The following is a 26,218-nucleotide window of genomic DNA, read 5'->3' as shown; positions in this document are numbered from 1 at the left end:
AAATCAAAACCAAAAGATTGTAAAGTTTTAAATAAAATTATAATCATAACTAACTCCTTGACGCATTATCACTTTGTTTTTTCCTCTTAACAGGCCTTCCAACACGAATTGGGTGCCAGGTCAAACACTGTCCAGTTTGTACGCAAAGCTGCTAAAGAGCTTATCGAGAAATCTGAAGAAGATACAACTCAACAACAAGCTCAGTTAATAGAACTGACCACGTTGTGGGATCGCATCTGCTCACTCAGTGTTAATAAACAAGAACGCTTAGAACAAGCACACAGAATGGTAACCAGCATTTTTTACTCATAGTTTTTGTGCAATTTGTAATTAGTTCTTAATGTGGGCAGTATTTTAAACTTTTTCTTTTTCTGTTCTTCTTAAAATGAAGAGCTTCTTTATATCAACAATATACTATTAGATTCATACTTATAAAATGTACAGATTTCACTTACAAGAGCTTTTTAGACAAACCAACCTAAATAATAGATTTAACTTTCAGAAAACAAATCAAAGAATATTAACTAAAATTACTTAATGATATAATTTCTTTGTGGAATGTTTATTAAGATGTTAAATCCATTTTTTAATGGGTTCATTTGCAATAAATTTAATTGCAAACTATTTTTTTCATTCAAATTATATCTACAAAACCAAGGATTACATGACTTCCAATGTTTAATATATCATTAAAGAAACAAAAGACCTACAAAAAACAAAGAGTGGGGGTAGAAGCATAAATATTTCTTTTGTATAGATTTTATCTTTGTTTTTATTTCATATTTGCATTTAAAGTTAAATTCTAATATTGCTGTGCTTTTTTTTCTTTTTAATCTTTCCTTTTAATGAATTTTTTTTTTTTTTTTTTTTTTAAATTTTCCCAGGCTGACGATTTCCATAAAAAAGCCCAAAGTTTATTGGATTGGCTTGCTGAAGCTGAAAGACAATTACGTTATCAAGGTTCATTTCCAGATGATGAAGTTTCCTTACTTAAACAGAAAGAAGACCATAAGGTTGGTTTGATTTTTGTACTTTAGAAATGAATTTTCTATTTGTAAATTTTTAATTTGATTTCAATAAATTTGTTTCATAGGTAAGAATTACTTCATACATGCTATTAAGAAATGGAATTAATTGAAACCTTGATAAAAGAATCAACCTGAAAACCAGAATTAGGTTCCTATAAGCAGCATTGTCATCCTCTGTTTATGCATGACAACAAAAATTTGGGAAAGATGAGGAGGAAACTTGAGCATTTTGAATTTTTTTTTTATGACAGCTGTTTAAAGATTGATTCCAGCATAAGCTTTTGTGCTACTCGATCATGCTGTTTGAAAATATTGCTTCATAAACAAACATTGTTTTTTCCTTTCTCTTTGTAAAACTCAATCATGTTTCGCAAAGCCACAAACAAAAACAATTTTCTTTACAAAACAAGCAAATTAGATACCACGAATAAATATTTGAAGATATAAAGAACTTGAAGCATAAAAACTTTTACCAAAAGGACTCGATTCTGCATTAAATAACCCGAAAAAGGTTGATATGCCGTAAAACAAAACAACCAAATCAACATAAGCACCCCTTCCTCTCATACACACTAATTTATAATTGACTGATAATACAAACTCGGCAATGCATTATTGATAAGAAATGTAGAATGAAGCCTTTTTTTTTATTTTTAAATATAAATGAATACTAAGAGAGGATTGAAAATAAATGAAGAAAATGTTATTATTGATGAGGAAAATTTTATTATTGATGAGGAAGATTTATTGGATTTGAAAACAATTATGTTGTATTCTGCAGGAAAGTTCTGCACCATATCCAGAATTAATAGGGGGAAAAAACATTTTAGTTTTGATATTGATGTATAATTCTAACTGATGATGATGGTAGAAGTGGATTTCAAACAGTTTTGCTTGTTAAACACAATGATAGACAATGAAATCTTCAAATTGATACTATCTTTTGGTAATTTGATGATTTAATAAGTTTAAAGCTTTTTTTTTTTTTTTCATTTTAGTCTTATTTTTATTTTCATTCACAAAATTGTTTTTTTTTTTTTTTTTTAAACCATCCATTGTAATGGCTTAACTAGACAAACCAACCTAACATACGTGTATTCAGAGATGAACCTATTTAGCATTGTGTTATGTATTTGCTGCGGCCGGTGGTTCAAAATGTGCTTTCCAGTCTATATAATTGTTACCATCTACTTTTGTCACTGGTCCAAGATATATACACACTGACAGAGAGTAAAACACAACACAGTTGTTCTATAAAGTAATATTTTTATTTCACACCAACAAATCAGCTTCTGATTATAAGTTATTACTGGTGTTTTGACATTTTCTAAAAGCGTGTGAGGTTGGTGCATGGTTGGGTCGCAGGTTGGCAGTGAAGAAATGTGACAGTCTTACTTCTCTCTGACCAACTACCCGCTTTTCTCTTTATGACGATTTATTTATATAGACATTCTTTTCCCACTGGAATTTTTAATATTTAACATTGTCTATTGTTTCAATCCTTTGACTGATATTCCGTGGGTAAAATTATGCATTCTAATAGACAATGGTGGAAAGTTTTGCATTTTTCATGTGGAATCCATTTATATACGTGCAACTCATCAGATGTTTCTCTTCCCAGGGTCGCCTGCCAATATCTAACATTTGTTTTAAGTTACAAGTTCCTATGAATGAAAACTGACATACCATTCTACATGCACAAGAAATTATAATCATAAAGATTGCAACCAAGAAAATATGTATTGTGATAAACTAAAAATTACCATAAAATAGCAGCTTCATGAAGTGCTAGCATTTTTATGGTTAGAATGCAAAAGCAGTCAGCTTTAGATCAGTGTTTTGTTAAAGGAAGCTTAATCCAAACATGTAACATTCAAAGACCGCATTAGATATACCACTTTCTGTCAAAAATCTTAAACAAATATTAACACTTCAATTTTATTGAAACTATTTATTTTTCCTTCCAGAAATTTGAAGAAAACCTCCTTCGTAAAGAAACCCATTTACGTGAGGCGTTGGCGATTGGTCAGGAAATAGTGACTCGATGTCATCCTGATTCCTTATCTTCTCTCAAACAATGGTTGTCCGTCCTACGTGCACGGTGGGAAGAAGTAAGTTACCTTTTTTCTTTTGTAGTTTTTTTATATGTCTGTGTCTACCGTTCTTAGTCCTGAATGCAATACTACTAAAGTCATCGTTTGGCAAAGTGTTTGAAATGTAAAATGTTCATTTCAACTTGCGGACATTTTTATTTGCTTGTGCTTGCGTAAGCTAATCATAGGTAAAAGTGGTTTAATTTTACAACTTAAGTATATATCTATAAAGCTTGCTCAAACGATAGTGAAAGCGGCTGGAGCATTAAATATTTTGGTTTCAATTCTAGCTGATAGCACCCAAGTCTTTTTTTTTTTTTTAACTTTTGAAATCGGTACTATGAGATATATATATTAACAAGACTTGTATACCAGTGTTGCCCGGTGGAAGTATGCACCCCCCCCCCTAAAAAAAACTAACTACAGTTAGTTGGAGCCACTGCCGGTCCAGTAAATAGCAGGCACTGGCGCCTGTGGCCAAAATGAATGTACCGTGCCAGAGTACCAATGTTAGTGTCTATAAACCCATTCTTAACATGAGGATTTGATTATGTGTTGTGATTATTCTGTGTTTTCACCTAATGTGTCAAATAAAAGTAAGGTAGTGTGGCCTATTAGCTAGCAGGTGTTACCATCCGCATGTAATCTATAATAGAAAATAAAAGAATGAACTAAAAATTAATTATAACTCAGTGCATTTATTCCAGGGGAAACCTTGTCACGAGGAAAAGAAACAACTGCTACTAGTAGTTAATGGGAGGAATTCTTCCCATTAACTACTAGTAGCAGTGGTAGTACTAAATATTTAGAGAGAAAAATAGGGACTTCTTCCTCTAACAATATTGGGATTGTGATGGTGTTGCTCGTAGGATGCAATGTAGTATTTTATTATCACGACTGAATATATCTTAAATGGTGTTCAAAAGCTACATAAGATAGTAGCTATTAGCCTAGATGTATTGAATTTATCTGTGGCATCTGTTGTTGTACACCTACGATACTTTTGTCCAGAGGAGAATTCCTGTGGCTACTTTATTAATATATATATAGAATTTGCTCTCTAATAGTAAATATGAAATCTGCATGAATTTCAATATATTAAGCATATTTTATGATTGGCAATTTGACATTGATCAATTTTGGATCATTTGGATTACTATTTTCATGTTATATTCATAACGCTTTGCCTGATGAAATCTGACATTCTTCGGGTGCATTTAATGATTGTCAAATTTTAGATCAGTTTTTAACAAGTGATCTAGCAGAACCAATGATATTTTTAGTCATTGGGTTACAGAGGATAATTTATGGTTTGCATATATTTTGATTTGGAAAAGTGAGGAGGGGGGGGGATCATAATTGTCCCCTAAAAGGTTTGAAATTTAAATATTTACGATTTGTACAGTTGATATTAGAGACAAATTAGAAAAACCTCTGAATATGTTCTTGTTAAACCTCCTCTCTCTCTCTCTCTCTCTGAAAATCAAAATTTGCAAGAAATTTGAACGATAGATTAGAATTTGGAATGTAGATAATAGACGTTATAGAGAGTGTAATGAGCTGTTTTTGATTTAATTTTCATGGAAGCAAAAGTGGCAGATCCTTTTAAAAATATATGTACCTGGTGCTGCCACATCAGGATTACTGGAGCTTCCTGACATAATGTTGATGTTATTGCTTTTTTTACTTTCCCCTTTGCAAAACTCATTTACATTCTGCAAAGCCCAAAACAAGTTTCTTTTACAAAACAACCAAACCAAACACTCTGAATCTTTATTTGAAGATATAAAGAACTTGAAACCTAAAAACGTTTTCCAAACTACTGAATGTGGTAATAAACAACCTGAAAAGGGTTGATATACCATAAAATAAACAAACCAATTGATGTTACTCCTGACTATATTCTTGCATGTGCAAGTATTCCCTTTCCCAATCTGAACAATAATAGGTAACCCTGCTGGTTACGTTTTGTTTTTGTAACTATATTCATAAACATTTGATAAATCCTTTTTAAAAATCTCCAAAGTAAAGATCAACGAAATATTCTTTATTCAAGAATCAATCAACTGACTTCTTTTTCTTTGTAGCTGACTTCTTGGTGCAAGCAACGAGGTGTCCGCTTGAACGATGGCCTTCAGGCTGTGCGACAGAATGCTGCTTTGTTAGAATCTCTGTTAAAATGGCTCGCCAATACAGAGAACAGTTTGCTTGATAAAGACCAAGTAACGATACCTAAGGATATCACGACAGTGCAACAACTTATACAGCAACATCAGGTTCGTTTGCATTTTTTTATTTTTTTTTATACTTTTTGTGCTCTCATTTTTGGTCCAATAATTTGATTGCCTTCACATGACAGGCTTTACATTTCTTTGTAATATATTAAAATAGTATGTTTTTTTGAAGGTAAGCATAGAAGATTATGGAGTGCAATTAATAGGGCCTTATCCACAGATCACTGTCGCTTGATATACTAGAACAGACAGCAAATTGGTCAATCTAGTGACCAAATAGATATCGAAAAGAAATATAATTTGTCTCTAAATATCACTTGATGCAATCTTGTATAATCACGTGTTTTTGAATTTTTGAGATGAGGATTGATAATTTATACGACTTGGATTACACTGACTATTGTGAACATCTTGAGTGTTATTTTTTAAATGTTTCAATACAATTACTTAGGACTTCTACCTGGTCACAGCTAATGGCACAAGAGTATGCTACCCTTAAGGTCGGAGGTTACAGCACCCAAAATGTAATGTAAAAATAACTCAAGAGAACAATAATCCTGATTTTTTTTTTTTTTTTTTTTTTTTTTTTTTTAGAAAAAATTGTAGATGATGACGAAGCAATTTCAAATTGTTTTATGAAAGACAATTTTTGTCAATAATGTTATCACAATATTGACTTTTCAAGTTGACACAAATTTTTTCTTTTTTTTCCAGGAGCTTCAAACGGAAATTTCTTCAAGACAACCAGAAGTTGATAAACTCACCAAAATGGATAAGCGACGATTATCTACAACGCCATCTGATTCCTCACATATTCCTGTCTACAGAAAAGCCCGAAAATCTATTAGCAACATCAGGTACATTTTCTGCTTTAAGTTGGCTTTCAATTTACTGTAGATATTCGTGATGATTTCTTTATATAATCCACATATTATTCTCAGAAGACGAGGTCAAGGATCATGTGTATGTATGGAAATATATTTTAAAATTGTACATGTACAATTTTAAAATTAGGTTTCAGAAAATCGCATGATACGCAAATATAGACATTTTTTTATACTAACATTCTTACCAAAACAAGTGAAAACTTAGTAAAACAAATTACTTATCTGCATTCGTATAATTTTACTTTTAATTTTAACATTGTTTATGAGAAATATTTTGGTCTGAATGAATTGCTGTTTTCTGTATTTTTGTTGGAAAACATTTTTGTGATATTTTTTGCTTTCAGTGTGGGCCTCTTGGGAGTAGGGTTTTAAGCTAGAAACTTTCTAAATATTACGAGAGTATAGAGTGTAGTTTATAATCCATTACTAAAATATAATACTTATAAGAAATGAAAATAAGAAATTGTATAGCATAGGATTTTATTTAGAATTCAATATAGGTTCCAGCATTCACCACCAGCTTCACAAGCTGCCTGGGAACCACATCAACTGATTTCTCAAGAAAATCATTTTACCTTTTTTTTTTTTTTTTTTTTATGTCGGAAACATTTCCCATGGAAATGTGCGAACTTGCCGTTTTCTGATTGGCTGTTATTTTGTATATGTCTCAGGAATATATTTCAATTAACATCTATGAGCAATGTTAGAATTTAAGTGGAATTGAACATAACAAAGTTATTATTCAATGAAATTTATTCTTAGTGTGTCTTTACATAGTTGTAAGATCTTCCAAGCTGTCCAGGTTGGACATTAGAGTGTAGATAAGGTCATGTTGCATTGTATGGTCCTCCTCTCCACATTTGGGCATCACAACTTTTGATTGTCCCATTCTTGTTCTCTGACGATTGACTGTTCTCCATGGTACTTCTCTGGAGTGCTTCTCAGCCAAAAAGTCAGACCTCAGAAAATGAGATTTTCATGCTAGACGGTTTGGGAACATTAGTTTCTTTAGTTGTCTGGTTCACAGCTGCAGATTGGTCTCCTCCCATTTTATTATCCAATGAAATTATTCTATTCATAAAATATTCAGAATGAACAAATGCCTTATATTTTTACCAGGAAGGTTGGTGACAGTAAAATAAATAGCCTCCAAAATTAGACATTTCATTGGATAATAATTTCATGATGTTCAATCTCACTATGATTTTAACGTTACTCATCTGATGAATATCTTAGAATGAAATTTACTAAATTGAGCCAACTTTACTACTTATTTATAAAAAAAATAGTTCCAAGATGAACCGCCAAACCTATTGTGGTAGATTTAAAACAAGTCAAGGGAAAAAAAATGGAAATGATGTTCACATGTGTAACCATTTCTTTTCCTGTAAAAAAATAACAGAAAATAATAGCAATAAACAAATAGGTGATCAAAGTCCTGGATCAGTTTACACAAAAGATTCAGTATGTTCAAGGAAAGCAATCCAAAACATAACAATTGACATTTTTTCCAGTCACAGAGAGCAGCCATTTGGAGATGGTTGGATCACAGAATCACCAATCAGCCGCCAGAGTAAACTAATTGTATTGAAGGATTGCTTTCATTTGGAGATATACCACTCTTAAAAAAATATTTTCAGCAGCTAAACTTTATTACTTTAATTCTTTTCCTGTTTTAAACTCACAGCAACTTTCACCCAACAGAGTAGGTCATTTAAATAAATATGGATATTCCTTTTTATAGAAGGATTTTGTTTTCCTTTCATTTGAGTTTTGTTACAAAATATTATAGGGGGTTAACCCTACAGTCCATGGAAAGATAAGATTTTTAGAGATGAGTGCAAATGTACACAGTATATGATTCCTAAACACTAACAGATCTCTTTTCCCACAAAGCTCATAGATTGTATGATGACTATTGCCTGATGCACTGCTTTTCCAAGACAGATAAATGCTCATGTGAGTGGGGTGGGGGTATTCAGATTATCTAAAAATTTTCATCACCAAGGGGATGAAAATTTTTTTCTACTACATGTAGAGGAAGTTATCTGCAGATGACTTGGTGATAAAAGGTGGAAAGACTAACATATTTCTTGTTAAAAAAACATGCTAACATGCTTCAGTTTCATGAACATAATCTTTATATATATAATTATATATATATATATATATATAATTATATATAAAAATCTTTGAAAATGTAACTTTTTTTTTTTTTTCATTTTATTGCTTTGCTACAATCATTTTATCATCCTAACCCTAATTCTTCAGAAAGCGGCTAAATTATATCCTTTCTATAGATTATTCTGCTGTAATTTGTGAAAGGTGTTTTTCAGTTCCATGACAAGAATTATTTCAATTTTTAGATTGGGATCCAAGAGGAGGTCAGTTGAATTACTCCCTTTTCTGTGGAAGTTGTTGTAAGTCATTTGTGAATTACTGTGCCCTCACCTACCTCCTTGCGTCTCTGTTATCCCCACCAACGCTTGGTTGCCAGAAGACAACTCCTCCCCATCCTCGCCAATCTGCACGAGTAGCAAGGCCTCCTGTCATGCAACGGAAACATTTTTTGTTTTTCTCCTATAAAAGCGCTGAAGGGAAGGGCTTTTATATCCATGTATCTCGCAAATGTCTTGTATCGCACAAAGAAAATGACACTTTTATGTTGTGCGCATGACTTTCAATTGTTAGATTTTTATTTTGCTGTACGCAGTAGTGCATCGTGTTTTGGGGTTGTGAGAGTGCTAGTTCCAGAAGATTCAGAAATTTGGACAATTTTGAACTTGAAAAAAAGTTTGTTTACAAATCTGTTCAAATCTTCAAATTATATTTTTTATAACTTTTTCCTTCACTTTAATATTTTAATTTTAAAATAAAATCAAGTAAAAATAAAAGATTTTACAAGTTTAAATATTCAAGTTTTAAAAAATTAAGACCAATTTGGTGAATTTTATTATACTGTAAATAAAATCAGTTTTATTTTTAGAAACTATATTTATTCAAGTATTACTGATTAAAGTATATAATGTATTTACTAGTGTGTATGTAAGTCGAAAGTTATGAAAATGTATATGGTAAGAATGTTCTATGTTTCATCAAGATAAAGACTTGTCTGGTCCACAGCTGCAGACTGATCTCTTTATTTCATTATCCAATGAAAATCTTATCTTCATAAAATAATAAACTTCCTTCTGCTTCTGCAACGGAGGTTGTTGACCTAAAACTAAACATTTCATTGAATAATAATTTTATGTTTAATTTCACTTACAGAGATGAAACATGGAAAATTCTGTGTAGTTTAATTGCCATATATATTTTTGTAACTTACCTAGTTCTACTTGCATATTGAGCACTGTTGAAAAACTGAAAATCGATACATAACAAATATCTCCTCATAATTTTTCATGTGTATATATATATATATATATATATATTTAATTATTTTTTTTAGGGGTACAAAACTTTATTATAGCTGTTAAAAAAGGAAGACCGGGTTTTTTGTATCTTTGGTAAAAAGGACGGAGGGAAAACATTTAATGGAGGTTGAAAGAAAGTCGACTGGGTTCCGTCCTCTCTTTTCAAAGCCGAATAGAGGGTATTTTTTTTATTTTATTTTTTTGTATTGGGAAATGAATTCAAATGGGGGAACGACTAAAATCAAATTAGCTGGGGAAAAAAAAATTATACGACTAAAATAAATCTATCATTATGATAATTATACAATGGAGAGTCTCTAAGGCATTTCCTCTCCATAAAAAAAAAAAAAAACTTGATTGAAAAGTGAGGGCGAAATCCGGTCGGCTGACTCTAACCCCTTATTTAATTTTTTTAATTTTTTTTTTTTTTTTTCAACCTCCATTAAATGTTTTACCTCCATCCTTCTTTTTTAACAGATACAATATATATATAAAATTTGGTGTCTTGCTTATCCTGTGTGCATAACAATGTTAAGTAGAAGAAATTAATCTTTGAGAACATGTATTCTCTGAATTAACACAGCCGTGCTAAAATATTTAAATCTCTGTATATCTATATATTTAACATAATTGTTTAACTGTTCACTAATGAGCTGGGAGACTGAAGTTCAATTCTCGTTCGAGTCATATCAAAAACTTAAAAATAGTATTGGATGCCTCCTAGCTAAACACTCTATTTATTCATTAGGTAAGAAGGGTTAATTCAGAGAAAGGAGTGGCACCCTATGCAAAGGGAGCCTTTAGATTGTCCTAGATTATGAACAATCCATTTATTATATCTACATACTATTAAAATTTTGGATCCTGTTGTCTTTGTAAATAAGCCACATATTTCATTATTAAGAAAATATATAATAATTATAAAATAATAAAGAAAAGATTGAATTACTTAGTGATCCTTCAGTATTTTAAAGGAATTTGGAAGCATTTAAAATTCTCAAATGAAAATTAATTTTTGGTTTTAAATCTTGAACAGATCCTCATGTATCAAAAGTTTTGGAGACTAATTTTATATGTAGACATTAAACAAAATTATAGTTTCATAGCAATTCAGTTCAATTAATACTTTTTAGAAAAAGCACCGTGCCCATGTCTTGAATCTATGATTACCACTGCACAGTTATGCTGGGTGGGTCACCTCGTACATATAAATGACAGTCGCCTGCCAAGGGACTTTTCTATGGAGGACATAGCATCCACAACATAAATCCAGAAACTGCTACAAGGATGGCCTTAAAATCAATCTGAAGGATGCAGATATTGATGTTGAGACCTGGGAAGCAACTGCACTTGATTGTACCTATTTACAATGTCTCCCCATGGGACAGAGTTAGACACCAGGGTCGTTTTTTAATGTGGAGAAAAGGTACAAAAATAAAAATTGTTTCAGTCGTGAAGGATTTCTCCTCCACTGAAAGAGAACGAGAAATTGAAGTGCCACATCTGAAGAACAGATACTACACTTTGATCTTGGCCAACTGCAGTCGATTGTAGTGCTTGATGAGAATTGGTAAAAACTGGTTCTCTTCATGTCAAGAGGTTAAAACATGCAAAGCTGAAAAAAAAGCACTTCGGAAAAGAAATCTGGAGACTTGGCCATGCGACCATGCAAATTGGATATATGAAACATGTGAATGTGTTCTTTTAAAGGCAGGCTATATGAACCATATATAATTTCACACTAATAGACCATTGTCATCCAATGTTTCACAACAACCCAGTAGTGCAGTGTGTTATATGCAGTAAGATATGTAGGTTTGCAACTAGACGGAAAAGGCATATGGTTGTGTATAAAGACGGTATTCCTTATCCGGATCCAATCAACCCTGTTAAGACTTTGACTTTTGTGTGTTATGTCTGTCATCGTCCCTGTAAATCATCTCAAAGCCACCTGAGTACACATTAGGGGCTATTCGAGGCAGAGCATGAAACTTGAGAGGGAAATCATCTGAACAGATGCTGCAATCATCATTTTTATATATATATATATATATATATATATATATATATATATATATATATATATTTGTATTGTATTTATCTTTTGTAGGTTTCTAGACATTGGTAGGTCTTAAATTGTTACTAAAATATTCAGTAATATCGCATGAATTAAAAACTTTTACACAAACTTAAAGTAAGTGTGTGAGGGACGGGGCCTACAAATTAGTCAAATGTTGTATTGTACTATTTGGATTACTATTCTCCTCTTAGTTGTTTTATTCATCACGTTTTTAGCTGATGTAACCTCTGACCTTGTTCGGATGCATCAGTAGTAGTAGAATAATCAATTCTCATCTCCAAAGTTCTGAAATATGAAAATTAAATATTTTCAATGATGAATAGTTTTATTTATTTATTCATTTATTCATTTTTTCCCCCACTAAAACAAATTACAGATGATTCAATTCTAAACATTTTTCATCCTGGCTATTCAGTAATCTTTCATATTTCAATTTGATGAATATGGCTGTTTTTGTTTCGTGTTTTTGCATCTTTCCACATACACTCACACATGTATACGTGTAAGATGGTGCCTAAGTTGCTTTACCATTTTAAAATGTCGTTTTTGTAAATTAGTGTATTTTTAAACTTTGAAATTTTACTGTGATTTATATATGAAAATAAATTTATTGAAAAGAAAATCTTCATTTTAAAATGGTTACGAGTAAGTGAATTATGGGGTGGTGTATGTCCCAATATATATTTGTGCATCCATTAGCTCTATTGATCCTTCTTTCCAAAAAAATTTCAACAAATCTTTGCAAGGGAGAGGTAAATAAAAGACTAGAAGCCATTTGAAGTGAGGGTTAATAATATGAATAGATTATTTGTTGAATGATGAAGTATATTATGTGAGGTTTGAAACTGATAAATGGAATGGAAAAAATTTGAATATTTTGAGGACAGTTTATGACAAGTATTTGTTGACATTGGATTTAAAGACAACCCTCTTGTCTGCCAAGAAGCAGTCTTGTGGTAAGGAGTTCCACAAAAAAAATAAAGTCCCAGACAACGTCTTTTGGAAATGTTTTATTTTATTTTCTTTACCTTACACTCTGACTTGAAGTGTTCTAGGATTAGCTTTAAGAATAATCAGCAGATCTAATTCGACACAGAATGTTTCTTTTATTGAATGAAATAGGCTTGAAAGAATGAATACTGCCTAATCACACACACACACACACACATTTATTTTATATATGTGCATGCATGCAGCTAAGATTTGTTTACCTATCTGCATGATGATCATCATGTCGTATTTTGTAAATCTATTTTGTAATTAATTTTGAATCTGCATTTAATCAAAATTCACTTTTGCCTGATCACTTTTTGAGAATTTTCTAAGAATTTGATCAATTTCTTGCTTTTGTGAGGTTTTACTTTTGTCCACATAAAAAGGTAGGGGAAAAATGAAACTGAATCTTTGTAAAATGTCAAGAAATAAATTTTGTCTGAGTTTTACAGCACATACGCACATCCGAATTGTTTCAACTGATTTTGTAAATCATCAAATCTAATGTAAATATTGTTTTAGATTTGTCAGAGAAGTATTTTATTTCTAAGAAATGCATTTTTTTTCTCTCTAATTTTTAAAAATTTTCCACAAAATCTTTTTTTATATTTTTCAATAAAACAATTTTTTTTATTGATTTTGAGTTTTATGGAAATCTGTATGTCTGCTATAACAATAGCCCTGACATGTCTAAAATTTAAGTTGAATAATTTTTATTTAAAAATAGTACATTCTTTTGGTTTCAAAAGCTTACATTTGAAATTTCATTTTCATAACTAAATCTGCTGGTTGAATAGACAAATCCTAAGAATATTTGTTACTTTTGCTTAATATAGATAAAAATGATTATCTTTAATTTTTTTTTTTTTTTTTTTTTTTTCAATCCTTCTCACCCTGCATGGTCAATATATAATAACATAGTTAAAGACGACTTGGCCGATTTTTCAACCTTCTAACAACACGTTATCAAATAATTTTGCTAATCAACTATTGTTTATTTTTATTACTTAATAAGGTCAGGGTCCAAAGGGTTAATCTTTATTTTTAAATTATCTGCTTAAAATTCCTCGACTTGTTTGATCCAAACTCTCAAAAAATCACTTGATCAAAATAAAATTCAAGTTACTGAATTTATTGAGATATTTGAGGTTTTAATTTTTGTAAATTTGTAACTCCTTCTCTTACAATGTCCTTTGTTAAAGTTCTTTATTTCATGTTCTTTCTCTTCATAATTCTTATAATATTCTTTTTTTATTATGATTCAGCAATCTTTAAATGCCTCATCACTATAGTACATGAAATACCTTTTTCTTTGTTAGTTTCTTGTTTCTCCTTCAATCTCGGCTGTTTTTTTCTTTATCAGTTTTTCTTCCATGGTCACTGATTTTTCATTGATTTTTGTATGACCATGATTATTACATCAGTGTGGCTAGATATGTGTTGATTACCCATCTAGTGGGGGGGGGGGATACCTGCTACGGCTGTGAATAAAGGACATTATCTCATACAGGAAAAAATAATTAATATAAGGCAGATCTTAGTTTTTGAGAATTTATTCTGGAAAGAAATATTCATGTTTTACATGAATAAGAAAAATCAATTATAAAATAGACTGAAATTCTATTAACTACTTTATCAAATGGATAGACAGACAGATATCTATCTTTCACCTTTGTTGGTTTTCACTTTTTTTTTTTTTTTTTTTTTTTTTAAGTATTACAGCATTTTTAATTGGCAATCTGTGCTCTACAAGCTCCCACTAAAAACTTTGTTTATAGTTAATTCGGTGCCCATGATATCATCAGTTTGTCCTTTCCTATCTCATCATGCCTAACCTATTTAACCTCATACTTTGAATTTGACCCTAGCAAATCTGTCTGTTTCCCAAACTCTGTCACTTTCACAGCACTAGCTCACCTATATCAAAAATGATGTTACCGTCACTCTACATAGATCCATCCACAATGCAAAACTCCTTTTTCTTTACTTACTAAAAGTTGAATACTTTAACATTTAAGTACTGTTGTTCATTTTCTTGTTTTAAAAAGCTGTGTATTATTTTTAGTTGATTTTTAGTCAATTCTAATATCTATATATATAAAAGCGAATATGTATGTATGTATGTACGCTTTTCCTCGATGTTCACAAAAGGCTTCTTTCAGAGAACTTCTTAAAACCTTTTATATCATCCATAAATTGTAATATCTCACACTTAACCACAGAGCTCGCCTGTCTATTTAATTTTATTGACTTTCAAACGTTAATTATTCGACATTTCCTGCATCGGCACGCGTTACATTCGGTTTTCGGTATAAAAAAAAGCGAAACTCGACTCTAATCACAGGCCTAGAGCCAGTGAACGTTTGGTCAATGTCGACTTTGTCATATCAGACGGGGGAGCGGGTTTTTAAAAACAAACAAACTGATTTATTGACCTCATTAAAAACTGTCCCGCACAAAATGCTAACTGCTGAATACCCATCGCTGTCACGTCAATCAAAAATGCGCACCTGTTTTTTTTGTTTTTTTTTCCCCCACTTTACTATTTTTCAACTGCGCGTCGTAAAGGCTTCGGGTTTTTTTTTTTTTTTTTTTTTTTCACGGACACCTGTTTTTTTTTTTTTTTTTTCACACACACCTACAAACACCCGGGCAACGCCCAGGTACCCCTCGCTAGTTTTAATATAAATGTAAAAAATGTTTTTGTCAATATGAACATTCATGCCACTAAATGGCAGCAATGTTTTGCATTTATAATCTGACAAAAAAAAAATCTCTTGCACAGGCTATTATGCTTTATATAACCTACGAATAGTATGCCATAGAAATTCGGAGAATACATTAAAGCAACAAATTTCTCTGTGTACAAGTGTGTATTTTGATTTGCATCACAATATCAATGAAAGAACAGACATTTACAAGAGGAAGATAAGGGGAGAGAGAAAGTGATATTTTAGAGGAAATGAAGATCGTCACATCTTACGAGGGAAGAAAAATACTTGTAATCACATTTCAACTATGGTGATTGCAAATTTTGCCAACATCAGTGAAACTTTTTTTATTGAAATTAAACGCTTCTAATTAAATTTAATAAGTCAAATTCAAACATTTTGAATAAAATCCCAGTGAAAATATCTTTTAAATGGTTGCAGAAAAAAATGTTTTAATACAAAATCTTACTATTTTCTTATTTAAATGATTAAATATTTGTATACAAGTGCTCAGTTGCACTATAACTCATAAAGCACATGCGTAGTAAGTAGGATGATGTACAATTGTTAGGGAAATAAACAGCATACGAGTCATGATGTACATGTGTGTAGGTGTATGGAAGTGGGGGATCAAGTGTAATTTTGGTGAATTTGGTTTTTAAAGACTGTAGTCAACTGATCTGAGTAGTTTGCTTCATACTTTAGCAATTCTGAGAATGAAAAAACGTTTCCAAAAGTCACAGGAGCTGTTTTCTGATTCTGTACATACATCCACGTGTGTTAGACACATGGATATCAAAAAGGTGCTCCAGAGTCACACTATTTAGACAAGACCAAAATAAGAGAAAAAATTGATGTAGAAGAAAGTACCCATCATGTGTGAGAAGCACTCAGTAATGAGGTCTATGTATTTCTTGGAACCATCACTGATCTGACTTATGTGAGTATTTATTCTTAAGAGGACCAATTGAGGAGTGAGGTCCCTGCTTTGAATTTCTAATAAATTTCTTTTTAACTCTGAGGAAATTTTGGAGTTCAAGATTTAAAATGGTTACTTTAATTACATATCTTTTAAATTTTATTCGTTTCTTAATAGAAAAAAATAAAAATATTGCCAAAATGGATATACATTATGTAAGGGAACAGTTTTCTGTTTTTAATTTCCATTTTTTATTAATTCCTGAATTTCTGTATATGTTAATTTTATTGCCTTCATCTCAGTCTCTGTCAATTCCAATTTCTATATAAACACTATCTCCAGAAGGCCAACTCCATCTGATCTGGAACTTTTTTATATCAAAATCTTTAAAAAAAAAAAAAAACTTTTTCTTTCATAACTTATGATCGGTTTGTTTTGTTGTTTTTTTTTTTTTTTTTAATTAAATTTTACATTTTTTATACATTAATGATAATAGTAAATATCTGTAAAAACAAATTTGATGTAAATAATTATTATTAAAACATTTTATTTTCTTGCAACTTTTAACATCAAAATTGCCAATATTTGAGTTTTAAAAAAAAAAAAATTGATAAAGGATCAAATAATTAATTAAATATTGAAAATTACAAAAAAAAAATGTTTTAAATTTAATTCTGTTATCTTTAAAACAAAAAAAATTAGTTCCCCTGTGCAAATTTTCAAATGGTTAAAATTTTATAGAACCAATTGTTCCAAAATTGTTTTATATTTTGTTTGATATCTAAATGAAATGAATGACCTTATTTGATTTTCTTAATTTTTGCTTCGCTCTTTTCAGGGATAGTGGTCGACGTACTCCTGAGCCACAATTTAAAAATCCACGCGTTGGTGCTTTGTTTAACAAATGGCGACAAGTGTGGCTTTTAGCAATGGAAAGGCAAAGGAAACTGGAAGATGCCTTGGAATATCTGAATGAAGTGGAGAAGATGAAACATTTTGACTTTGATGATTGGCGATCACGCTACTTGCAGTGGATGCATCATAACAAATCTCGAATAATGGATTTCTTTAGGCGACAAGATAGAGATCACGATGGCAAAGTAACAAGAAAAGAATTTATTGATGGAATCATATCTTCAAGTAAGTCGGTTTACTTTATAGCCTAAAAGGATTTCTTTTGCACTCCTTGACTTGTTCTTTTACAGAATGTCATAGAAAATGTGAATATGAATACTCGCATACCGATGTTGGTACAAATATTCTGTCCAACTGCTAGTAGACTAACTTATCAACAAAAAAAAATGTAGGTTTCAGAAATTTCTGGTAAGCTGAAAAACTGATTTGCCAATTTCTGAAGTGTTTTTCTTCAAAAACATTTATTTTACCCTTAATGGGAACTTTTTTTTTTTTTTAATGGAACTCGCTCCAGACAAGGCATGACTGCCACATCAGTTTAGTTTTTTTGGTCCCTCAAAAGTACGTAGTATGGATTAGCTCAGGGGTCATTTAAAGGTTTGATACTCAAACCCAAGAATAACTCTTGCTTTTTCTTAGTTCACTCAAAGAATTTTTTTTTTTTTTTCTATTAATTGCGTTTCGTTCATTTCTTTTCCTATCAAACACAAGTAGAACTTTTTTAATGGAAACTAGTCTGGGTGCCCAGCATTACCCGGGTGTTTGAAGGTGTGTGTTGAGCAAAAAAAAAAAAAAAAAGTGCTAGTAGGCAGGCAGGCTCAAACTCATACCACAAAGGAAGAAAAGAATGTGGAAAAAAAAAAGTGACGTCTTTGCTGTTGCGCCCATCGCCAAACTGGAAGTGATGAATGTTTAAATTAAGGCTAGTCAATCGAAAAGTGGGAATGACTTTCGAAAATATTGGTAAAAAAAAAGCGACCGACTCCTCCCTGTAGAAAAGTGCCCAGTTGAGGGTGAAGGAATTAATGTTTTTAGCCATTTTTTTTAGATTTGTCATCCAAAGGGTAGAGCTTCAAAACGATACTGATCTTGTGAAAATCCGTCGCCTCTGTCGAAAGTTTTAGGCAGACATACATACATTTAAACAGACAGGTGAAATTTATATTATAGATTGCTCCAAACAAGGCATGAAGTCACTTGATATAGAAAACTAAAAAAAAAAAAAATGTAATATTCAAAGGGCAAAAACTAGTCAATGATAAGTATTAGAGGGATATATTTTAATCCAGAAAATTGCAATATGGAATGTGAGAACTACAGGACAAAATAAGAAAAGCAAGAGTTAGGAAGCTGCCAAAAGTAAACTTTTGGTCCACTTTCTACCCTGTTTATTGTCTATCTTTTATGGGACAGTGTAGATGATCTGCTAATACTTTACTTTGGATGCTGGTTGTTGTTGTTATTATTATTCATCATATTCAGTTTAACATCCATTTTACATGCTGTCATGTGTTGGACAGGTATTTTATTGACTTAACAGTTGCATCCCCTTAGCTAGGAGTTAATTCTGGCTTGATTTTCGATACAGTGTTGTAGCTAATTTTAAGGACATCTCTGTTCTTGTTAATACTACGATATAACGCACTGCATCTTAGGACACATTTCTACACTTTACTTCAAAACCACATCAGTGCAAAGAATATCCAACACTTGTTTCATATCGATACCTAGACATGTATTAATCTTTTCAATGTTCTTTTTCTTTGGTGAAAAAAAATGAGAAAAACAAATGTCTTTATTTTTTTGAAAGCGTTCATTTGTGTTGGAAAAGGCGATAGGAGAAGGAGGGGGGGGTCATTCTATTAGTGTTTATATAAATCAATTCAGTTCAACAAATCAATTCAAAATAACTGATTAGAAATTCAAATTTATTCCAATTTTTCGTGCAGCCATTTGTACTCGTATAAAGATGTAGATGGTGAGATATCACATTATTTGCTTACCCAGTCAGCATTTAGTTTAGTTGTGAATTTTATTTTTAATCACTACAAAAGAATTGCAAAGGCAACATCTATAAGGGGGTGGCAAATACATTGTCTTAGAGAGGAAACTCAAAAGAATTTTTGCCATTATGCACAATCGGATTTTAATATTATCGTTTAGGAATACCAGGCCTCATTTGTAGGAGGTGGTTGACATTTCCCTGCAAGAACTGAAAAAAAAGACTAACTTTGTCATCTTCCCTGATAAACAGGTAGCTGGAGACTGCTTGTGGATTTGAGTTTCTCATGAATCTTCCTCCTTTGGAGGAAGTCCGTTTAACCAGCCTAGCATGAGTATCATTTCAGTTCTCAAAAGTATATGATGTGGACTAGCTCATGAATTATTTGAAGGCTTGATACTCAAACTTAGGAATTACTCTTGCTGTTAGTTCAATCCAAGAATTTTGTGTGTTTTTTTTTTGTTTTTTTGTTTTTTGTGTTTTGTTTTGTTTTTTTGTTTTTGTTTTTATTGCTTTTCTTTTCTTCTCCAACACAAGAATGTAGTTACAACAAACGGACATCTAGATCACAGGTACACCATAGCAATAACTAATACTTCCTATGAACGACAAATAGAGTAAACATTGTCAATATGATTGTTTTATTATTGCTCTTTGTTTGAATTTCTCCATTTTTATTTTTTTATTTATTTATTAAATTATTTCAGAATTCCCAACCACAAAACTGGAAATGGAAGCGGTTGCAAACAAATTTGATCGAGATAACGATGGTTATATTGATTATAAGGAATTTGTCGCTGCTTTAAGACCAGATAGAGATGTAAGTAAATTGCTATTTGTATTAAGTGCAAATAACGATTATTTCATTAAACATTAGTGGCTGAGTATTAAGACGAAACAAAGCTGGAAAAAATATATGCACATGTACAGCGCTGTTTTCTAGAACCAGGGAGAAAATACAAAAATGGCCTATAGTCTGCCATTAGTGAAAGGTCAAGCCTTGTTTATAAAATCAGAGATTCAGAGGAGGTGGTTATAAACAAATTGTTTCAGGATGTGATAGGAAGGGGGTGGGGTAATTTCATTTGGTTTAGTCTGACAAATTTCTTCAAACGCTCCAGCATTCATTTAATGAAAAATTATTTTTGATATTGATTTTTTTTTTTTTTTTTTTTTTTTTTTTTTTCGGTTTCATTTAATAACAATATTCTATCTTTTTGGTTTTAAGATTAGGACGTCACATCTCTATAACTGATTACCATTTGGTTGGTCTCCTTTGCTTTTTGAGTCAACACAACCAGTGACCAGATTTAGTTTTTTCAGAAAGAAACGTCTGTTTTAAAAACATGTTATATTATTTAATGACATTTTTGTGTCTGAGATTGAGAGAACCAAAGCTTGAAGGGAATGGCACTATGGAGTGATTCCTCGATCCATACTTCCATTTTCTTAGTGACTGTGTTCGATTTTCATTTTCTAGAAAGTTCATCTGGTTTTCATTTTTATATACATTAAATCTCTTACAATATGAACAAAATATAATTTGACTTAAATCTTTCATAATTTGGATTTTACTTATTTTTCATTTCTGCTTTGTAGTAGAATATAAGATAATTTTGTTTTTATCAAGGATTTCTATTGTCAAATAGATTTTTAGTCGTACCGATTTATTGATGTTTTTCAGTTTTATTTTTTATTTTACAGATTACTAATTATTTTTATTACAGTGTACTGTAATTAAAAATGTATTTTAAATTGCTTAATTTATTTCTTCATATGAATACTAATATACACTTTAAATCTTGAAACTTTATATTAACTCATGTTTTGTTTTTAAATCTGCCAAATTAAAAACTAATGTTTAACAAGTGTATCTTCCTGCAATTTGAACTCTCTCAATTTAAATAAGGCATGAAATAATTGAAGGAAATCTAGTGTATTTTGGGGGGTTTTTTGTTTTTTTTTTTATAAAAAGGCAATACTAAAGCTATTTTTTTTTTTTTTTATGATTAATAAATAATTAACAAAAATACTTCGCTTGTTTTGACCTGTTGTACATTTTTATTGAACTTGTGTAATGTAAAACATTTTTATTTGACATGAAATAATGTCTGTTTTCTCTCCTTTTTGTAGACTGGTAAACCTGCAACCGATTCAGAGAGAATCCAAGATGAAGTCAAGAAACAAGTATCCAAATGTACATGTGTCACTCAATTTAGGATCCATAAAATCGGCGAAGGAAAATATAGGGTAAAACTCTTTTTCTCTTTATGATTTTTTGCTGTTAAGAAAATGTGGTGAAACTTACAACTAATTTGCAAAGCTTATGGCTCTGACTTTCTCTTGGATATAAACTTTAAGAATTATGGAAACTGGACATAACCTCTTCCTTTTTATATAAGAAAAGATAGGGAGATAATAATTAAAGTTACATTAGAACTTTATTACATCATGTCAATAAGGATGAGGGTGATTACAATAAGTGAAAGGGGAATGAGGGGGGAGGCTCTTTAAGCAATGGCATTTCAAAGCTAAATGCTTCTCGTCAGAACAGTAGAAAAAAATCAGCATTATACAAGAGTAAGAGCAAAGACAACACTGATTTTTATATACATTTAAAGTTAGAAATGGAAAGGGGGGGAGTAATGAAAAGGGAGGGGAGTGAGATCATTAAAAATAATTTCAATTTCCCTATCTTTTCTCCGCTTAATAGGGAAAGGCTTCATCTATCCAGACAGGTTAGCCCTTTCCCTCTGAAAAAAATCCATTATGTCATGTTTGTGGAAATTTTTCTCCAATTATATTTCACCTTTTATTTATACCAATCCTTAATTTATAAAGCTCGATATAATTACAAATAAATGACAAGTCTATATTCCAAATTTCAAAATGTTGACCATCTTACCATTTATTTCTTCATGTTGGCATGCACAATTCTTGACAGCCCCTGTTTCGTAGCACCAAAATCATTCATGTTTATAATGAAAAATAAATATGGTAAAAGGAATAAATGAAGACAAAAAGAAATATTCACATCCAGAAAATTATTTGTGAAGATTCAATATTTCACTTTATATTTTACTAGCAGATGTAACTGACATTGCCCGGTATTAAATATAATGTTAAATTCCTTTAAAAAAAAAAAAAAAAAAATGAAGTAAAAACAGCAGAAAGAAACTGAAACGCATGCATGCGTGTATATGGTTTTATCTAAACAATTCATTTCTTGTAAGTAAAAAAAAAAAAAAAAAAAAAAACTCAAGTTGAGACCAAAACCTAAAGACAGTGAGTCAAGTATGATAACCATTAGGCTAGCTTGCTACGATCTTTAAAACATGTTTTCAAACCTACTTATTCTTAAGATAAGGAAGCATCATGTGGATAATTTGTGCATGCGCAGTCATGAAACAGTTGACACATAAAAATCCAATGAACCCCTTCCCCACCACAGTACCAATTTTTCAATTTTGACCCCTTAGCAGCTCTTTTTTTTTTTTTTTCTGGATGAAAACCGATTAATGTTTTCCACATGTCTGAATACCCTAACTCTATATACCAAAGTTCAAGTCTGTAGATTAAACTTTGTTGAGAATACAAGTTGAGTTGTCCTCTCTCTCACACACACACACACACACACACACACACACACACATTCTCACTATATGTGTGTGGGTGTGTATATATATATGTATGTATAAAGCTTATTCATGATTGCAAAAGACTTAATTTATGCAAAAATACAAAATATATATATATATATATATATAACTCATGAGTTTTTTGTCATAGAAATTAATGCTGTAAACTTATTATATTTGAGTAATAGTGCTCAATAAATAGAGCTATATTTTAGTGTAAATTTTTATTTATAAAAACGTTTTAGCTTTGTATGTGCAAACTTGTCGTCTCCATTATTGTTGGAGTGACCTGATGATATTTTGGCCTGATAAGGTTATGGCTGAAACAAAAGCCAAAACGTTTGTCAAGATAAAAATGTGTACGAAAACATAGATAAGATGAAACTAAATGATGGAAGAGGAATATAATTAAGTTTTCCTTAATTCCATGGACTTTCAAAAATTAGGCTTTTCTCTTCAGCAAAGTAAAACTAAAGAACTTGTTTGCATAAAATTGAAAACTTTGAAAATTGTGAATACAAGCAATGTTCGAATGTGAGAGAAGGCTATAAAGTTGTAGCACTCCTTGTGAAGCCAAGCCTGGGTCTCTTTGGACTTGTGGGCCAGTGCCGAGTCATGCTGCCACACTCAGGAGTCTGCTAGCGGCCACCCAATTACACCAGAGGATCACCCCACTCTTTATCACATCCAGATACACTTTGGTGTTGACTTTCAAGCCGACTTTGATGATGTGAGGTGGCATGATGTGGCCCTCATTTGAAATCACACCAAAGACCATAACTGTAGTTGGAAACTTCATTGAGCTGTGCCTTCAAGCATTGAACCATCCGGATTTACATTTTGAGGGTGCTGGCAATGATCACCGTTGTCAACATGAATCGGTAGAGAGTATGAATTGTATAGCAGTGCATTTCCAATCTCGCTAGTTGAACATTGTGTCACCTTCAGACATGATAGAAGGCTCCTATCACTCTTGGGACTTGTATACAACTGGCCAGCTATCTTCTGGAACAAAAAAAAAAAAAAAAAAAAAGTTTCTATCAGAAATAGAATCGTATCTTTTCTAGGGCAACAATTTTATCATTCCACCCTGTAATAGCCATATTCCTGTTTTTGTTCACAATAAACTTCATATATGCCATCATAGCAAATCACGTCACAAGCCGTTATAGCAGATGCTTCAATCCCAGGCAACATCAGGTTTCACTGCTAGTATATATATATATATATTTTTTTTTCTGTTTAAATGCTAATACTAACATTTATGAAACCTCTGAATAGATATGTTTATTGACGAAAAGTAAGTTTTTTAAAAATTTTCAAATGGAAATATACGTCATTCTTCATGCATCCTGTAGCATTGTCAAGATTCAAATGCAAAATTGCTATATATATATATATATATATATATATATATATGGCTTCTCAGTAGCACACATAAGGTACCAACTTCCTTTAAATATCTCGTTGGGCTTAGTGATGAAACCATTGATTGAAACTGAATTTTATACAAATCCACAAAATTTGAAAGTTTCAATCCTTGTAATATCTAGATAAACATTTACCTGCCACATTTTTTTTTTTTTGCACCTTAATTGTGACGTTTTTCTTCGGTAGTTTTGTTAAAACTTTTTCTGTTCTTTGTAGTTCGGTGATTCACAAAAATTGCGCCTTGTTCGGATTTTACGCAGTACTGTGATGGTACGAGTTGGTGGAGGTTGGGTTGCCTTGGATGAATTCCTTGTGAAAAATGATCCATGCCGAGGTAATGAATTCTTTTCCCTCTTTTTAAACTTCTCCCCCAAGTTTGATTTTTTTTTTTCTTTTTTGTTTTTCTTTGTTTCCTTTGTCTTCAATCATTTTTATTTACAGCCTTAAACTTGAAATTTTTTTTTTACAGATCAAGACCCCCCCGCCCTCCACTAATCATTCATTCTTCAAAAATGAACAATCTGATTGTTTGTTAATTCAGTTTATAACACCACAAGAATACTTTGCGGGATAGCATTGTGCTAACTTCATTGCAGGTACACCTGCTTGCAATGTGAACTAATGAGAAACCATTGATTTAAAAAAATGTAAGGATTGGTTTAGAAAGTAAATTCTAAGAGAAAAAGTAGTTTTATTTGTTGAAAGGTCAAGATTATTTGACAATGCAATTGAACTCCATTTTTTTTTTTTTTTTGCAGAAATACAAATCTTTTACCCTGATATAACATGTAAAATTTTAGTAACAAATACCCAGCTAAAATAAAGTGTAAAAAATTTTTTTCTTTTCTTTTTTTTTTTTTTAAAAATACAATTGTTATGCTGTTTATCACCCCTTTGATATGATTGAATCTGAAACGAGATAAAAACTTAATTCTTTACTTTTTTTTTTCGGTTCAATTCTATTTTATTTTAATGATTTCTCTTCAATAAATATCATTTTTGATTTGTCAACTATTAAAATATTACGTTTCTGAATTTTTTAAATGAGGATACGTTATTCATATTATTTGGAGTCTTTTCACAGCATTTCAATCGATGTAATCGTCAGTCTTCTTCAGGTGTATCTTGTCAAATTCGGGAATCTTTCTGTCAAACTCTGAATTGTACAGAATTTCAAACGGAACCCTTTATTTAAACCATGGTGGTAATATGTTCTCATTTTCATGACTAGGTAGAAGTTCTAAGTAACTCACCATCATATTTTGAGTATTGCCCAGACCTCTAGAAGAATGAAAGTTTACTTTATCCACAACGCCACGGGTCATTTTGACAAAGATTCCAGAGTTTGGCAAGATACACTTGAAGATTACATCGATTGAAACGTTAAAATAAGACTCAAGGTGAGAACAGTCTGAAGAATCCAAATAATACATATTAAAATATTAGTACTTTTGAAATGAAAAATTTCTAGTTTTTTATAGTTTTTTTTTTTTTAATTTTATTTTTTAGTTGCTTTTATTGCTGCTTGGTACATTTTATAAGTATTTATTTTAGAGTCGTAGGTAAAGGTTTTTTAAAAATTATTTTTTTTAAAGTTTTTTAATTTTTAAAAATTTTAATTGGCATTGCTTTTGTTGCTGATTACCAAATACGTCTTCATACAAGGTTGACACAGTAGTGAATAAATTTCTATTTTAGGTGAATTCTAAATAGTATTTTTGTTGGATATAACCGTTCCTTTCAATTATCTGATACATATTGATATCAAATTATAAGGATTACTCATGAAAAATAAGTTATTTTTGATCAAATACTGAAGGATATTGTAGTGTTGCAATGTACAATATATCTTTTTTCCATTTACAGCATAT

At 31.1% G+C, this 26,218-nt stretch overlaps 1 protein-coding gene across 3 annotated transcripts in view; it reads left to right on the top strand.

The window, feature by feature from the left end:
• Positions 1-26,218, top strand: part of LOC145279739 (uncharacterized) — a 454,893-nt gene that overhangs the window by 401,897 nt on the left and 26,778 nt on the right. For all 3 annotated transcript variants that reach the window (XM_080131038.1, XM_080131037.1, XM_080131039.1), the window contains 10 exons: positions 94-288; positions 885-1,013; positions 2,996-3,139; positions 5,209-5,397; positions 6,070-6,212; positions 8,609-8,662; positions 17,200-17,501; positions 19,986-20,098; positions 21,412-21,528; positions 24,564-24,681. In XM_080131038.1, the coding sequence (XP_079987164.1) occupies positions 94-288; positions 885-1,013; positions 2,996-3,139; positions 5,209-5,397; positions 6,070-6,212; positions 8,609-8,662; positions 17,200-17,501; positions 19,986-20,098; positions 21,412-21,528; positions 24,564-24,681 (1,504 nt within the window). The remainder of the gene's footprint in view (positions 1-93; positions 289-884; positions 1,014-2,995; positions 3,140-5,208; positions 5,398-6,069; positions 6,213-8,608; positions 8,663-17,199; positions 17,502-19,985; positions 20,099-21,411; positions 21,529-24,563; positions 24,682-26,218) is intronic.

This window comes from Euprymna scolopes, chromosome 7 (genome assembly GCF_053919585.1).
Source record: "Euprymna scolopes isolate OS-2025 chromosome 7, ASM5391958v1, whole genome shotgun sequence".
NCBI classification, from domain to species: domain Eukaryota; kingdom Metazoa; phylum Mollusca; class Cephalopoda; order Sepiida; family Sepiolidae; genus Euprymna; species Euprymna scolopes.
Note: the sequence above shows the minus strand (reverse complement) of the source record. Positions and strands in the feature narration are given on the sequence as shown.